Source organism: Pipistrellus hanaki (genome assembly GCF_964339955.1).
Source record: "Pipistrellus hanaki genome assembly, chromosome: 1".
Taxonomy (NCBI): domain Eukaryota; kingdom Metazoa; phylum Chordata; class Mammalia; order Chiroptera; family Vespertilionidae; genus Pipistrellus; species Pipistrellus hanaki.
This window is the reverse complement of record NC_140503.1, coordinates 130,621,123-130,639,723: the sequence shown is the minus strand read 5'-3', so window position 1 is coordinate 130,639,723 and position 18,601 is coordinate 130,621,123. Positions and strand designations below refer to the sequence as shown.

Here is an 18,601-nt window from a genome sequence, read left to right as displayed (position 1 = left end):
CTAACTCTCTATCCCTCTCTCTTCCTCTCTGTAAAAAAAAAAAAAAAAAAATCAATAAAATATATATTTTATTGAAAAAAGAAAAAGAAAAAGAATACCTAATTGAGTTTGCTCTATTCACTGCTAGGACTAGAAGGACCTTTCCATATAGCCCTCTGTACCCCAGCCTCCCCAACAGCTTGAATAAGTGGACCTCATTCACTAATATTTGTAGTGTGGGTGGATGACTATAGCCAGTGAGGGAAAGAATCAGGGCTGACAATTTCCCCTCGTTATGTTGGGTCACTTAGCAGTATTTCCTCTCTTTGTAATACTGGAAATGTCCTGGGACAGTTCATAAGAAAAATAATCTTGCTGGCTAACACAGTGTTGGCTGTGTTGAAATTAGGATCCCTTGTGTTGATAAGATGACACTCACTAATAAAAAAAGTTTTATTTTCTTGTCACTTAGGTTTCCATTCTTGTGATAAGATAGATGTTTTTGATGAAAGAAATCAGTGATGAAAGAAAGATTCCATTGTGCCTTTTGGTTTCATTCTTTTTGATTTAACTAAAAACAAAAAGGACACATTTTGGTAGACACAGTGCTTGTTAAAGCATTTGGTGAATTCTGCAAAGTAGGGCAAATGATGTCATCAGTTGTGACTATGGAAGTGAGATTTGGAGGGACACAAAAAATGGGACAGAAAAAGATGGGACAGATTTTTATTCTGTGATTTTCCCCCTCCTCTGAAGTTTTATTGGCTAAGTGAAGATCTTATAAAGACTTATTAAAGTATACCCTCTCTACCTGCTACATTTGGCAAGTTGCTGCTGTTGTTTCCCATTTTGGTAAAAACTGAAGTGCGAATGGCAGCACTTTAAGGTATAATACAAGAATCTGAAATCCTAAGTGCAAGTTTCTACAAAGTCTTGTTTTCAATATAACTTAAATAGGTGCTCATTTAAAAACTGGATGCTTGGATCTGTAGGTCTAGGGATTAAGGATAAAGGAATTGTGTTATTAATTGGATTTTGGAATTACCTATTTACTTGGATTAATGTTAAAGAAAAAATAATTGCTTATTTAAATATCTACTGTTTTCCAGTCTCTCTTATTGCTTTGTATTTCATTACTTGATGCCAGTGTTATTCCCCCATTTCACTGATGAGGAGAATGAGACTTTAGAGGCCCTGAGTAACTCCTAGCCTTACACTGTCATGAAACTGTAGCTACGGTGTAGTGGTCATGCAGTGGTCACTGTGCCTGCTGCTGTATCTGCATTCTCTTATTTATACTTTGCAGTTGAGTGGCATTATCTTTATTTCATTGATAAGGAGACTGAGTCTTTGGAGACTCAATGGCCTTGTCTGGAAGGACTTTTGAAAGGTCTCCCAATCTAATTAGCATATTACCCTTTTATTAGTATAGATTTCATTCTCTTGTAGAAAACTGCAGATAGACCTAACTAAGCAGTGTCTGTCTTGTGCCCTTTTTGGGATCATCAACTGGTTGTAGACTCTTCCCCTGGTTAAGTTTGAAGCTGGCAAGTCAGATCTCCAGTCTATATGAAGAAAAATTAATTTCACTTCCTTTAAAGCACAGGAGAAAAAGTCAAGTTTTGCCAAATCGTAGTACTCACTTTTTATGGAAATTGGCTTTGGCATTATTTTAGAAAGTGCACTAGGTATGTAATAGGTGGATAGAGTGCACTAAGGCCCGATGGTTAGAGTGAACCAGTGGCTCTTCTGTTTGTTTCCTCTGACCTTGGGTAAGTCACTTGGGTAACTTTGAAATAAACACATTTCTTTTATCACTAATATATATGGCTTACTAGAGTGAGACCTTCTAAGCAGTAAACATTTGGGAGATTGGAATGATTTCTAATGTTAAGATAGCTTTTTATTATAGTTTGAAGTTTTGCTTTTTCTCCTGAGTTTGAATAAGTTGTTTTAAACTCCAGTTGCACAATGAGAGTTTAACATGTATTATGTCTAGTAAACAGTCAAGATGAAAACATGGTATATTAGTAAGTACTGGCTTAAGGGAGAAAGAGTATTCATTGATTCTTTAAAAAAATATATATTTTATTGATATTTTACACAGAGGAAGGGAGAGGGATAGAGAGTCAGAAACATCAATGAGCTGGGACCAGTTTGGCTCAATGGATAGAGCGTCGGCTTGGGGACTGAAAGTTCCCGGGTTCGATTCTGGTCAAGGGCATGTACCTTGGTTGCAGGCATATCCCCAGTAGGGGGTGTGCAAGAGGCAGCTGATCGATGACTCTCTGTCATCGATGTTTCTAACTATCTCTCTCCCTTCCTCTCTGTACAAAATCAATAAAAAAAAAAAAAATGAAGGAAAAAAAAAAAAGAAACATCAATGAGAGAGAAAGATCGACCAGCTGCCTCCTGCACACCCCCCACCAGGAATGTGCCCGAAACCAATGTACATGACCTTGACCGGAATCGAACCTGGGACTCTTCAGTCCGCAGGCCGATGCCAAACCGTTTTCGGCGTGTTCATTGATTCTTAAGTGCAAAACTGAAGTTGGAGCTGGACAGATCTTTATTGCTTTGGGTTTAAGGGGCAGGGAAGATTTTCTCTCTTTTAGTCTGTACTTGTCTAATCTCAGAAGAAACTGACTATGTCTACTTAGGATGCTCAATTCTAATCAAGTGAACAGTAGACAGATATCTCCAGCCCTTATATGTTGAAATATTGGGAAATCCTTTTCGTGCACTCTGAGCAACCTTGGAGCAAAGACTTAAAGACACTCATATTGGGGCTTCCTCTCGGATTGGCCCAGCAGGTCTTTGTACACTGATCTCCAAGATCAACAGCCTCCACCCCTGTGCTCAGAGATGCCAATCAGCCTTTTAATTTCCCACTCTTAAATACAAAAACTCAGATTTATGAGGAAGGCAGCTAATATAAAAAGGTAAAAAATAACTTTTCTTATAAGGGAGAGAAAAAAAATCTAAAAAAAGAAAAAGTCAATTGTCTCCAGGATATAATAGAAGATTTTGCATTCATGTGACAGGAATAGAACAGAACAGGAAAGGGAATATTATGAGAATTAGAAAGAGCTTTTTTTAAAAAAAATAAACATTTTTTTTTCAACTATGGTTGACAATATTATACTAGTTTCAGGTGTACAGCATCGTGGTTAGAAATTTAAATAACATACGAAGCTATCCCCCTGATACATTTAAGTACCCACCTGGCACCGTACATATTATTGACTATATTCCAAATGCTTTCCTTACTTCCCCATGACTGTTCCCTGGCTGCTTATTTGTACTTCTTAATCACTTTACCTTTTCCACCCAGCTTCCAAACCCTCCTCCTATCTGCCAAACATTAGTTCTCTGCATCTATGAGTGAGTATGTTTGCTTATTCATTTATTTTATTCTTTAGAGTCCACATGTAAGTGAAATCATTTTACATGGTATTTGTCTTTCTCTGTCTGACTTACTTTACTTGGCATAATAGCCTGTAGGTCCATCCATGTTATTGCTAATGGTAATATTTATTGTTTTTTATGGCCGAGTAATATTCCATTTTATGTATGTACCACATGCTCTTTATCCAGTCCTCTATTGGTGGACACTTAAGTTATTTCTGTATTTTGGCCATTGTAAATAGTGCTATTAATGTTTGCTTTATATAGTTAGGTGCTCTTATGTTGAGTGTGTGTGTACAAGGATTATATCCCATTATTGGATTGACCCCTTCATCATTGTGAAATACTCATTTTTTTTGTCTTGCTATAGCATTTGTTTTAAAGCTCATTTTGCCTGATATAACTCTTGCTACCCCAGATTATTTTTTGTTTGCATTTTCATAAACTATCTTTTCCATCCCCTTACTTTCAGTCTATTTTTTTTTTTTTTTTTTACCTGAAAGCATATGTCTGGCTCTTGTTTTTTTTGTTTTTTGTTTTTAGTCTATTCAGCCACTCTATGTCTTGGAGCATTTAATCCATTTACATTTAAAGTAATTATTGAATAGTATATGTACACAGATAATAATTTAATAAAAAATAAAATAAAATAAATAAAAAATAAAGTAATTATTGATAGGAATATAGTTATTGCCATTTTATTTATAGTCTTTTTAAAAAATATGTTTTTATTGATTTCAGAGAGGAAGGGAAAGGGAGAGAGATATAAACATCAGTGATGAAAGAGAATTATTGATTGGCTGTCTCTTGTACTAGCCCGCATCCTGGGCGTGTGCCCTTGACTAGAATTGAACCTGGGACCCTTCAGTTCCCAGGTGGAAGCTCTATCCACTGAACCAAACCAGCTATGGCTTAATTATAGTTTTAATCTTTTTTATTCTTCTACATTAAAAAGTCCCTTTGACATTTCTTATAATAGTAGTTTAGTAGTGATGAACTTCTTTAGCTTTTTCTGGTTGGGGGAGCTCTTTATCTGTCCTACAATTCTAAATGATAGCCTTAGTGGGTAGAGTACATAATCTTGGTGTACTTCCTTGCTTTCCATCACTTTTAATATTTTGTGCCAGTTCCTTTTGGCCTACAAACTTTTTGTTGAGAAATCAGCTGACAGTCTTATGGGAGCTCCCTTGTCAGTAACTAACTGCTGTACTCTTGCTGCTAATATTCTTCCTTTGTCATTAATATTGGGCATTTTAATTATGATGTGTTGGGAGTCTTTGTGCTTCCTGGTCTTATATATCTGTTTCTTTCACCAGGTTAGGGAAGTTTTCTGTCATTATTTCTTCAAATAGGGTTTCAATCCTTTGCTCTCTCACTTCTCTTTCTTGTACCCCTCTGAAGGGAATTTACACTTGATGTTATTCCAGAGGTCCCTTAAACTATCTTCATTTTTTAAAATGTCTTATTTCTTTTTGCTGTTTTGATTGGATGTTTTTTATTACTTTATATTTCAGGTTACAGATTCAATACTCTGCTTCATCTAATCTGATGTTGATCTCATCTAATGATTTACCTAATGTATTCTTCAGTCCAGTTCTTGTATTCTTATTTCTCACTGGTTCTTTTTAATGGTTTCTATCTTTTTATATAAGTTCTCACTGATTTCACCTAGTCTTCCTCTAAGTTCATTGCGTATCCTTATCACCAGTGTCTTGAATTCTGTATCTGGTAGCTTTCTTCCTTCATTTCATTTAGTTCTTTAAAAATTTGTTTTTAAATAGATTTCAGGGAGGAAAGGAGAGGAAGAGAGAGGTAGAACCATCAATGATGAGAGAGAATCATCAATTGGCTGGCTCCGACTGGGGATCGACCCACAACCTGGCATGTGCTCTGACTGGGAATTGAACCATGAGCTCTTGGTTTCTAGGTCAATACTCAACCACTGAGCCACATCGGCTGGGCCATTTAGTTCTTTTGGCGATGTTTTGTTCTACTCTTTCATTTGAGACATGTTTCTTTGTCTCATCATTTTGGCTGCCTCCCTGTGTTTGTTCCTATGTATCAGGTAGAGCTGCAGTGCCTCCCAGTCTGGGCAGGGTGGCCTTGTGTAGTATGTGTTCTGCGGGGCCCAGTTGTGTAGTCTCCCTGTTACCTGAGCCAGTGCACCAGGGTATCCTTGTGTTGTATGTACATTCCTGTCATAGTAGACCCTTGATTGCTGATAGCAGGTTTGTGGGATTGACCCTCAGGCTGAGTGACTATGGGGACTGGTCATGACTACAGTAGACAGCTGTTGTGTGGGCCTGACCGCACTGAGAGGGATTTGCTTCAGTAGCTCTCCTGCCTGCCAAGCCCACCCTTTGGGTGTGTTGTGCTGAAGTGGTCTGAAGTCAGCCACCAGGTGTGTTGGCTATGGGATTTCTTAGGGGGCTGTGGTGCAGACCTAGGCCGGTTATTGCTTTTTGGTGTCCTAGGGCTACCTGGTAGGAGCTACAGAGTTTGTGCCTTGGCTCTTTAAGAGGATGCAGTTGGTAGCTGCCTTTGCCAGGTTTGGAGGCAACTGGGATAGGCTAAGCTGCCAACTGAGGTGACACTAGTGCCAGGCTTGGGGCTGCTTAGAAAGAGGTATAGGCCATGCCAAGGCCAGACATTGCTTGTTTGGCATTTGTACACCTTTGAGAGGTTTTAGGAGAGTTTAGTGCAGATGGGGGCTGGCTGCTTGTGTGGAATTTGTACACCTTTGAGAGGTTTTAGGAGAGTCTAGTGCAGATGGGGCCTAGCTGCTGAAAGAGGATCTGGCTGGTTCCTCAGTTGGGTGGGGCAGTGTCTCAGGGTGGTGTGAGCCCTGGTAGAGGCTTAGGAAAGAGGTGGCCTCGACAAAGGAACAATGGCCTCTGGGCCTGGCACTCATGTCCACCAGCACTTCCTGGCTGTGGTGGGGGTGGGCGTAACAGAGGAACAATTTTGCGCTTATGTCTGGGAGAGAGCTGTCCCTCCAGCCCTCACTCCGAAGCCCGATAATTCAGTTTCTCCCAGGATGCCCCAGCCGCTCTTTGAGCTACCGCCCCTTCTCTGGAGCATAGAGTACATGTTTGTGAGCCAGTGAGTCTGTGCCTTGGCTCTCTACGAGGATGCCTGGGATGCCAGCAGCCCTCATTCTCACCTGGATTGAGTCCCTACTGATTTTCACAGCCAGTTGTTTGGAGGGATCCTCTTCTGGGATCTCATACTCCTGGCTGGGAACCTGGTGTGGGGCAGGGACCTCTGGTTTCTCCGTGGAACCTCTGCACGGAGATATTTCTCCTGACTCTTAACCACCACAGGCAGGTGTGGGAGAACCCTGTTTCCCATCTCTGCCGCTCCTACTGGTCTTTATTTTTTATTTTATTTTATTTATTTTATTTAAAAAATATATTTTATTGATTTTTTTTACAGAGAGGAAGGGAGAGAGAGAGCTAGAAACGTCGATGAGAGAGAAACATTGACCAGCCGCCTCTTGCACACCCCCCACTGGGGATGTGCCCGCAACCAACGTACATGCCCTTGACCAGAATCGAACCTGGGACCTTTCAGTCCACAGGCCGATGCTCTACCGCTGAGCCACACCAGTTTCGGCTCCTACTGGTTTTTAGATGGCTTCTTCTGTATTTCCTTAGTTATAGGAGTTCTGTTCAGCTGGATTTCAGGTGGTTCTGAGCGATGGTTGTTCTCTCAGTTAGCTGTAATTTTGAGGTAGTTGTGGCAGGAAGGGAGCACAGTGTGTACCTACTTTGCCATCTTTAAAGTCCTTAGGAAGAGGTTTTTGAAATTAAATTGTAGAACTCTATGAAAGAGTTAGAAGAAGCTGAGCAATATCCTAGATAGTAGATTTCAAAAAGTGGTAGAAAACAAAAGGGAAAGTTAGGGAGATTAAGGAAGCCCAACTATTGAGTGACTATTAGAATGGGACAACAGAGAAAATGGGGATGAGGAAATGTTAGCAATAATTCAAGAAAATATCCTAGAACTGAAACACAGTTTTCAGTGTCAAAAGAATTTTAATCTTGAAAGAACTCACCCAGGGCTCCCAAGCCCCAAGTAGATTGCCACTGGACACATCACTGTGGCATTTCAGAATATCCAAAGAATTCTCCACCGTGGAAGGCAGAAGACAGGGGAGCAAAACCGTCAACATTCTGAGAGAGGATGTTTTTCTAACTTAGAATTTTTTTTTTTAAATATATTTTATTGATTTTTTACAGAGAGGAAGGGAAAGATATAGAGAGCTAGAAATGTCGATGAGAGAGAAACATCGACCAGCTGCCTCTTGCACACCCCCTACTGGGGATGTGCCCGCAACTTGGGTATATGCCCTTGACCGGAATCGAACTCGGGACCTTTCAGTCCGCAGACCGACGCTCTACCACTGAGTCATACCGATTTCAGCCTTAGATTTTGTTTTTAACCTACCTAAATTATGAGTTAAAAATGTGAGAGTAGGTTAAAGACTTTTTTTTTTTTTAACCATATAAGGTTTCACACGTCATCCACCTAAACCTTCTCTTAGGAACCCATTGGGGAATGTGCTCCATCAAAAGGAGGGAGAAAACAAGCCCTAGGCAGGCCTGGGACACAGGAAAGGGGCGCTCTTACAAAGAGAGAGGTGAAGCGAGGTTTCGGGATAGCATCTGCATACCAGGCACAGAGGCAGTTAGTCTAGACTAGAGCAGAACAGAAGGCCCTGGTAGAAATTACTTCAAGATGACACTAACAATATGCCCATATATCTCAGTTTATCCAGGGGAGAGACAGGCAGTTGATGGAAAAATTGGATTTGAATGGGTGATAATTATGTAGAAAAGTGAAGATGTGGGGAAAACGAGACCATCATTGACCCCAGGGAAAAGTTGTGTGAGAAAAGGAAAAGTAATCATAGCATGCTGTATGGTTCTGCTGTGACATAATCTCGCAATCATATCCATTAGAAGGATAAGGGTATAGGAGGGAGGAAGTAGGGAAAGAAGATGAGGGAGAGGAAGAGGGAGAGAGATGGTGGTGTGACTAGTAGGGCATTACCTAATAATGACACAGACTGAAAAATTAAGAAGTAAGGTATTGTTTAGAGATATGGAGATGAATGCCAAAACAGTCAGCTAAAATAGACTAAATTGATTGCCTGGGGAGCAGGACATGGAGAAGGAGGAAAAGAGCAGGAGATTGTGTTGTTGTTTTTCTTTATTTTATTTTATTTTTTGCCGGGGAAGGGAGTGTGGAGGCTCTACAAGCCTTAGAGAAAAGTTATCAGCAGATACAATGTAAAAAAAAATCATCTGCTAGTCTCTTATCTCAGTGAAGCTAAGGAAAAGCTATCTGCTAGGAATGAGGAGCCTAATTCCCAGAGATTAGGTAATCCATTCTCCTCTTGGTGTTTGAGAACACCGAGGCCCAGAAACAATGATTCCCACAGGTGCTTAGGTCCTCCGAGCGCATGGCTCCACCATGAAAAACAGCAGGAGACACTCTTGGGACTGTAACTCATCCTTTTATGGAGAGCAAGCAGGCCTGACTTTAGGCAGATGGTGTAAAGTTCGACTTGATAAAACAATGGAATTGAGATAACTGGCATTTTATAAGGAAAGCTAGAATGTAAAGCTATTTAATAAACACTATTTAATAAACACTATTTCTAGAAAGACCAACCTTTCTCCACACTTAAGTGATTTTGAAGAACTGGTATGTTTTCTAGTATACCTATAATAGGTTTCTTTTGATAAAGAACAACTTTTATCTTTCCAAGCAATGTAGACAAAAACCTCTTTTTTTTTTTTTCTTCTTTTTTCTTTTTTCTTTTCGTAAAGCAGTTGGTCTCGTAGTGCAGTCCCTGGCTCAGCAGCATCCACATCACCTGGAAACTTGTTAGACACAAAAATGATTACCCCAGAATAGGCATCACTTCAGATCTACTAAATCAGAAAGTCGGGGCTGGAGCCCAGCAGGCTGAGTTTTGACAAATCCTGCAGGTAATTCTGCTGTGCCTTCACGCTGGGGAACTGCCAGAATCGTAGATGCTTCCCCTCCATTCTTTAGGGTTAAGCTCAGTCTGGACTCACCACAGAGAAGGGGGCCTCTTTCATTTTCCTGTGGGATTCATTCTCCAGGTTTAAGCACATTGGTCAACATTAATGTGAACTGTGATTTTTTTTTTTTTTTTTTAAACAAACCAAAGACAGCATTTGGCAATACTGGTAGTCTTCTGGATAAAAACTGAGTTGAACAGTAACAATCTTAAGCATCGTAATTACACACCTATTAAAAAAGAGCACAGTCCTCCTAGGCTAGGGTGTATCTTTGGGGATTTGGGATTGGGTAAAGTATCGGAGACCCTATGTAGGATGGTGTAAAGTTTACACTGTAAACAAGATAGAGGCTGATTTCTCTCTTATGTGTCCTACTCTGGAGCTGACCCCAGAACCTAACTCCCTTCTCTTTTGTTTCCATATTCGGAGGCCTTATGTGATCCCCGTGGTGGCTCTGGGGGTAAATACAAAGGCATGTCCCTTCCACTAAAGGATGACCTTGTAGTTGAATTCTGCAGACTTCCCACCGGACAGAATGAAGTGGTGCAGCCACATCCAACCACAAGGACAGCCAACCAGTGCTTATGTTTATTTTGGCTAACCAGTTGCTCCTCCCCTGTAGTGTAGGCAAAGGAGAGAATGGATATTGGGGGTGGGAGAGGGACATTACACAGTTTCTGATGCATAGTAATTTCTGCCTGTGTTCACTTTCGGATATATTCTGTTCTCACAGCAGAATTTCTTGTGATGGTCATGTCAAGCCATGGAAAACCATGGTCATCCATTTATAAACCCACCTTCAATGACCTCAAGTTTAATGATCGCACAACTAAAGAAAGATATGTGAACGTTGGTCCTAGTTCCAATTTCACTCTTTTCTTCTTCTTCTTCTTCTTTTTTATATATATTTTTATTGATTTTTTACAGAGAGGAAGGGAGAGAGATAGAGAGCTAGAAACGTCGATGAGAGAGAAACATCGACCAGCTGCCTCTTGCACACCCCCTACCGGGGATGTGCCCGCAACCAATGTACATGCCCCTGACCCGGAATCGAACCCGGGACCTTTCAGTCCGCAGACCGACGCTCTACCACTGAGCCAAACCGGTTTCGGCTTCACTCTCTTCTTACCATTCAAGTTTGGTGCACTGAAACGTAGTCTTGCATGCTTAAGAATTTACTATATGATAAAGGCAGGATGTAAACCCAATAGTCAAGACTGAATTATTAACTGTGGAAGTGGGGTTCCGCTCAGAGTTGCACCTCAGAAAATATTTGAGCATAAATCCCCCGAGTGTTAAATGTAAAACTTGAAACCCCGGGGAAGTTATCCTAGGGTGAGGGAGGACATTTTAGGAATATAAGTTTTAGAAGAAATAAAGAAATTTGGTAGTTTAGACTAAGTTAAATAAAGCAAAACAACTAACCTTCCATATATGAAAAGGAACCACTGAAGGGCAAACTGGGGTAAATATCTTTCAATAGTTCTATGGGGTAAAATATCAGAGCTCTTAAAAATTATACAAAATACCAACAGAGTTAAAATGTGGGAAGGATGTGAACAGAGGTAGTATCACACGAAGATTGTGTATTGCAGTGGCACGATACTGTTGTTTTAAAATTAATTATTATTAATCTTTTAAAAAATTGGTTTTAGAGAGCAAAAGGGAGAGAGGAAGAGAGAGAGAAACATTTGATTGGTTGCCACCTGCACGTGTCTGACCGGGAATTCAACTCACCACCTTTGGGTGTACAGGACAACTCTCCAAGCAGCTAAGCCACACTGGCCAGGGCAGGATACTATTTTTTAAATATCACATTGAAAACGGTAAAAATAAACACTTTATGGCCAAGGAGGAGATTGGGTTCAGACAGAGTATGTCCTCCACTGCTGGTCACTCACTCGGTGAGGACAGCAGGCTGGATAGCATTTTAACAATATGTATCATGAGGCTTACACATGCTCCTGCATTTGTCCCCATATTCTAACTTCTGGGATTCTACACAAAGGAAACATCCCAGATGTAATAGAATTTATGATGGAAGATTATCACTACCGTACTGTTTATGATGATGAAAAACACACATACCAACTTAACAGTCAGCAGTAGCAGAATGCTAAATAAGTTGCCTTATTTATATTGTAATAAAAATTGCCCAACCATTTCAAGTCATGTTTTCAAAGAATTTTAATGATGTGCGTAAATGCTTTCTATATTATGTTAAGTGAAAAAAGAATTAAAATTCTAAATTCAATATGAACTCGAAAAAACCCACAGGGAAGCTATTAGGAGGAGTTACTATAGACATAAAAGTGATTTTCTCTGGGTGTTAGAATTACTAGTGATTTAAATTTGTTTCTCTATAATTTTATTCCTTAAGAATTCTTCAGAGAGTGTATGTACCTTTTATGGAGAGGGAAAAAGTAAACACTGTTTAAAAAGTGAAAATGTGACCAAAATAAATTTTGTAGCCACCTGGGACGGTGCCTTGTCACTTGTCCTTGTATAGAATAATGTGAGGCTTAACTCTGACACTCATTTAGGTGTTTTCTTTTTTCTTTTTTATATTATCCCTGAGTTCTACTTAAAATGATTGATTTGGTGCATTTAAATTGATGTCTTATTTTACAGTCCCCGGTTACCTTTTTATAGTGTCTGGTTAGAGGCAAATGGAGAGAATTGAATCATGGAGGAATCATAAACATTTTAGCAAAATTTTCCCTTTAATATGTCAGATAAGCCATTGATACTTGACATTAATAAAATTCATGGAGGTTTTTTTTTTTTTTCCTTTACAGAAAAATATAATGCCTGACTACATTTTTAAAATGTTTTTTATTGATTTCAGAGAGAGGAAGGAGAGATAGAAACATCAATGATGAGAGAGAATTATTAATCGGCTGCCTATTGCGCGCCCCTTACCATTGATTGAGCCTGTAACACAGTCATGCGCCCTGATCTGGAATTGAACCTTGCTCTCCTGGTTCATGGGTCAACGTTCAACCACTGAGCCACACCGGCTGGGCTACATGATTACATTTCTGAGGTGGAACACTTTTCTTGACTTTACACATGAATGGAAAAGGAAATTATCATGTATGACACACATAATTTAACTTTTCTGAGAGTTCCTCTTTGAAATTGTAATGATACAGAAAGGCAGCACACATTCAATAAAAACCTACTACTTAAGAAGTTTGCTATGAAAGATTTGTAGGGTATTATGGGGAAATTGAAATTTCCTAGGTTTAAAAATTCTTATGTCTTTTTTAATTAGCTTGCTGTTATTAAATTAAATCTTTTAAGAGAGCCAAGAATTGATGGTTATTTAGGACGTGCTCCAAATTCAAATGTAGTAAATTCTGGTTTTCCTATGCAGTGGTCTAGCTGTGCTGTTCAGTAGGCAGCCACAGGCCTCATAGGGCTTTTAAATTAAAATTAATTAAAATCAAAATTGAGATCCCATTCACACTGTCTACATTCCAAGAGCTGATGTGTGGCTAATGGTTATCAAATTAGACTGTGCAGGTATAGAGTTCTTTTGGACCTTGTTGGTCTAGAGACAATTCAAAATAGAAACTAAGCTCCCAATAATTTCTGATTCACTTTAGAATATTCTTAAGGAGGCTTTGTCTAGCCAAAGCTAAAATAGTTTTCTTCTTTGAATACTCAAATGATAGGAGGCATGTGCTTATCATATTTGGTTCAGATAAACAGATAATCCTATTGCAGAAAATATGCAATTAATACTAAAAGCCCTGGTATATTCATAGAATTTTAGACTTGAAAAGGCCATTGATTGCATCTAATTAAGCCTTCTTATTTAACTGACGAGAAGTTTGAGAAACAGAGAGGTTAAGTAATTTGCTTATGTCACACAGCTAGTTGCTCCTTATTCTCCAAGTACGCTGTTCTTGTCACTGGGCCAAGACCACTTTTTGAAAGGTGGTTCAGTCCTATAATTCTGTGGTTCAACAACTTTAGAGACAAGAGGAGTCAATTATAGTAGAATTAACTTTACTCAGGGTCACACAGTGTATGGTACAAACAGGAAATGACCCTTTAAAAATCCAGCCCTCTCAGCCTTCTTTTCATGTTTTCAGGAAGTGCTGCTTTCAAGAATAGCCATTTTTTCCTTCAGTCTTTAAATTACTTGAGATTACATGTATTTTAAGAATCAAAAGGAAATTTGCTTCCTTTTAAAAATAGCACACTTTTTTGGGGGGATTAGGGTACTGTAGTTAGGAAAATAATGTGCTTTTTAAAATCCTGTTTTTATTTTGCAAAGCTTATAGATCAGTTGTCACTAATAAGATTTGTCCCCTCCCCCTGCAATTCCATCAAAAGCAAATTTCTGTGAAGTAGTTTGTCATTCTTCTATTTACTATATTTTCGTGCAGAATTGTTTATTTCCACAGGCACTGCATAGCTTCTGCCGAGTGCTAACTGTGGCAAGTGAAGTAATTTATCCTGGGAACCTGACCGCATGCTGTGAAAAGATTGCATTTTGTTAATATTGGGAGATTCTTGGGTTGTTTCTGCCATGTCCTGTGGATTTTTACCTTTCAATTACATAACAACCTTGTTTCCTTCTTTTCTCTTTTACTGTCTTAGTCTACACCTTCACCTTCATGTTGATTTTAGTCTCTCTTTCCATTTGGGCTCGCCCCTGTCTGTCACCTGTCTGGCATGCAGCTGCCAGAGTGGTATTTCTAGAACAAATCTGATCATCTCATTCCTGGAAGGAAATCCTGCAGTGTCCTAGTCCTCTCTGTAGAGTGACGTGCCGGGTCGGGTCCTTGTTTTAGCGAACTGTCCTCTCTCACCTGGGTTCCTCCTACCTCCCTACTCTCCCTCAAGTCTTTGTTCAAACATCACTTTCTCAGGTCTTACCTGGCCACCATCTTCTAAACGATTATAACCCCTTGCTCACCTGTACCTTCTCTCCATTTTTTAGTTTTCCCTCCAGCACTTATCACCTTCTAACATACTGTATACTTTACCAATTTTCTGACATGTTGGAGCTTTCCCCAAGTAGGATGTACTCTCCATCAGGGCAGTGTATGGTATTTGTTTGTGCCCAGTGTTCCACTTCCTGCCCTTTCTCTTCAGTTACCTGTCTTTCTCCCTTCCAGGTTCTTGGTGATTCCTGCATTACCCTGAAGGCAGTTTTCCTGAGCATGCCACTCTCTATCTCCTCCTTTGTCCAGGACAACTTGTTAACCCCTGGAATGCCAGCAGCCCTCATATATACATATATATGATCCCAAGGGTCAGCGGATGTGATATCCCTGCCTAGTGATGGAGTGATCCGGGAACTCACAATCACAGCTGGTGTCATTGGGAGGGCTGTGGGCTTTAATGACATCTCAGTGCTCCCTGTGAGCATGCTCTCAGTGGATGCTTGTGCGTTGTTGGGTATTTGGTTGGATAGCCACTTGCTCATGCCAACTGGTTTCTCTGCAGAGCACATTGGCGATGCTCCTCAGGAACCAGGGTGATAAACTGGAGAAATCCCGGGGTGGGATGGGACACTATCCAGTCACTGGCAGCCTCTCCTGCCACTGTGTGCAGTCCCTGGGGGAGGAAATCTCAGAAGCAGAGCTGTGTGTCTGTATTGTAACAGGAATGATGAAAAAATGCTCTTAGGAGTATGCAGTTCTGCCCATTATCCTGTGGGTTGTTTTAGCAAACTGATGCCCGTTGGATAAAATTAACCAGCCACAATATTCTAGTGCTGGGTTTGCCACTGTCCTCCATTGTAAATAATTTTAGAGCCCATCTGTTCATCAAATGGGTAGACTGGGGGTTTCAGAAACTAAGCTTATCAAATGATTCACTAGTGATATGAGATAACTTTGAATAATTAAAAAAAAAAAAACCAACTCACCCAGTTTCTATTTAGGCTTACATCTTTCTTTTAATTTTGCCAAAACCTCACAATATTTTTCAGGGAAGTAATCCAAAGAGCACCAAAATGTGTGTGTGTGTGTGTGTGTGTGTGTGTGCGCGCGCGCGCGCGCGTGTGTGGAGGGGGGGGGGCATGGTGTGTGAGTATGTATGTATTTTAGGAAGGGCTTGGTATATTTTTTGCAGAAAATGCAATATGGTGCATTTACTTTTACCTTTAAAATATTTTTAAAATATATACTAGTATATATGAATAGCCCAGAGCATGGATTTGTGCACATTAAAAGGAAATTAATTAGAACAAAGATTCATATGGTAATTACGTTACTGCAAAATTACATGTCAAAATAGTATATATAATATAGTATTATAAAATTAAAATACAAAATATTTTAATATCACTATTTGACGTGTCAGAGATGAAAGAAAATTAGTAAAATGTATATGAAAATAATATATAAATTAATAAATGAACAATAACAACATGATATAAAAACAACAAAGACATGACATAAAAATAACAAACACATGACTAAAAACAACATTGATAAAAGCAATGATTGATAAATTGATTAACAAATAAAGAACAGCAACATGATATAACAACAACAAAGTGCCAATAGTTGGACTTCAGATACAGTCTGGCGTCTCACGCAATTGCCGCCAGTAAGAGCTTTGTATGAAGTGCACATGAGTGAGTCAACATTTATTTTTATTTATTTATCTAAATTTTATTCATTCATTCATTCAACGTTTATTTTTAAATTGCCAGTGAATGTCATATGTACCTGCTGGTTGGTTGGTCAGATGATCAGACAGACATATGGTTGGTTACTTAGCTTTTTACATATATAGATGTATTTTTTAAAAATATATTTTATTGATTTTTAACAGAGAGGAAGGGAGAGAGATAGAGAGCTAGAAACATCGATGAGAGAGAAACATCGGCCAGCTGCCTCTTGCACACCCCTACCGGGGAAGTGCCTGCAACCAATGTACGTGCCCTTGACCGGAATCGAACCTGGGACCTTTCAGTCCGCAGACCGACGCTCTACCACTGAGCCAAACCGGCTTCGGCTATAGATGTATTTTTATTGTTGACAGTATTGCAGATTTCTCCCATCCCCCCCCCCCCCCCCCCCAATCCATCCAGCTCCTCCCGCCTCTCCCCTGGGCCTTCACTACACTACTGTCTATGTCCATGGGCTATGCTTTTCAGTATGTAAGTTCTTTGTTTTTTTCTTCTAATCCCTTGTCCTCATCCCGAGATATGTTAGTCTGTTCCATGCCTCCATGCCTGACGACTTGGTCAGTTTATTTTGTTCATTAGATTCCACAGATAAGTAAGGCCATGTAATATATGTCTTTCTTTGACTGGCTTAGTATTTCACTTAACATAATAATCTCCAGGTCCTTTCATGCTGTCTCAAAGGGTAAGAGATCCTTCTTTTTTATGGCTGCATAGTATTCCACTATGTGAATGTATTCACACCATATATTCCACAGCTTATTTATCCATTCCTCTACTGATGGGTACTTAGGTTGTCTCCAAATCTTAGCTATTGTGAATAATACAGCTATCAGCATAGGGCTGCATATATTCTTTCTGATTGGTGTTCCAAGAATGTTAGGATATATTTCTAGAAGTGGGATTGTTGGATCAAATGGCAGTTTCATTTTTCATTTTTTTGAGGAAACTCCATACTGTTTTCCATAATGGCTGCACCAGTCTGCATTCCCACAAGCAGTGTACAAGGGTTCTCTTTTCTCCACATCCTTGCCAGCACTTATTTGTTGACTTATTGATGATAGTCGACAAGTGTGAGATATCTCATTGTAATTGTAATTTATATTTCTATGATGATTAGTGACGCTGAGCATTTTTCCTTATGTCTATTGGCCATCTGTATGTCTTCTTTGGAGACATACAGATGGCCAATTTATCCGTTAGCCATTTTTTTTTTTTTGGATTGTTTGTCTTCTTTTGGTTGAGTTATATAAGTTCTTTATATATTTTGGAAATTAACTGTTTATCAGATGTATCGGGCATGATATTCTTAAAAGATACTTTACTAGAATGTGTGTGGCAAAATACCTTGTTTATGTAGCTATCGATGTACTATTCTTTTTCTTCATCTATTTTTATCCCTTTGCTGATTTGAACTTTTGTCTACATGTGAAATAAAAGTGAACACTGAATAAATGAAAGATTAAAAACCCCACATCTGGCTTTGTCTAACCACCAGAACTGTGAATGGCTGATCCTTAGTAATGACTGCACCTGGGTGTTTTATGGGATATGTGACATAAGTGAGTTAGATTGCAGGATTCTATACGTACGGATCGTAATTTCACCTGTTTTACTACCAGTCTTGTCAGAACTCCCAGGCAAGTGTGGAATGTCATACTGTTATAGAAAAATTCAAATTGGTCACAGATCACATTTACAAGCGTTGACACTTTGACTAGGTTTGGTAACCAGTGCCTGGGAGACACTAGACCTCTTGTGTGCACGTGCGTGCATGAGTGTGTGAGTGCGTGTGTGTATGTGTGTGTGTGTATACTGAGGCTGAGGCGGGCTTGGCACTTCACAACATTGAGTGAGAGAGGAGGAAACAGTTGGGTGGAGAAGTGTCTTGCCAATATTTCCAGGGTAGACTGGGGGTTGAAATGTAGATTCTGTTTGTTGATGAAAAATGTGTCCATTTTAGTGGTGAGGTGATAAGAACTTGTAGAAAGTTGATTGTTTTGCTCAGCTGTGACCTTTGATGTGGACCTTGTGTAGACCTGTACCCATTAGTGTTGACTCTTGGTATCTTCTATTATTACTACATTGCATCCTGCATGCTATAATGAAATAGTAGCAGCTCTGACAGGATGCTGTTAGTTTTGGAGAGTTTAAAAATATGTGAATCTAACTCTTTTCTTTGTTGGTTGCCCTTAGGTAATTCTTTCTGCAGGATGAATTAGGAGAAGATCCGTATTGCTTAGGAATGGAGAGCAGTTTGCCAGCTACCAATATGCCAGCCCCTTCATCTTCTCCCTTGGAGAAACATCCCAGCTCAGCCAATGGTAATGGAGATTTTGATTCAGGTAAGATTCTGGTTTCTAGAGCCATTTGGCCTTTTGATGTATTGACCAGTATCTTTCTGAAAATGTTCAGAAAATAGTGGGGCAGGGCATCTAGATCTCACATGCGACCTATTCCTAGGCTTTGCTGTCATATTTATAAGTACATAGCAGCTTGA

General features: G+C 39.5%; 1 protein-coding gene across 2 annotated transcripts in view; it reads left to right on the top strand.

The window, feature by feature from the left end:
* Positions 1–18,601, top strand: part of SFMBT2 (Scm like with four mbt domains 2) — a 207,140-nt gene that overhangs the window by 7,028 nt on the left and 181,511 nt on the right. For both annotated transcript variants that reach the window (XM_084869269.1, XM_084869268.1), the window contains exon 2: positions 18,298–18,446. In XM_084869269.1, coding sequence (XP_084725395.1) covers positions 18,347–18,446 — 100 coding nt within the window. In that variant the 5' untranslated portion in view covers positions 18,298–18,346. The remainder of the gene's footprint in view (positions 1–18,297; positions 18,447–18,601) is intronic.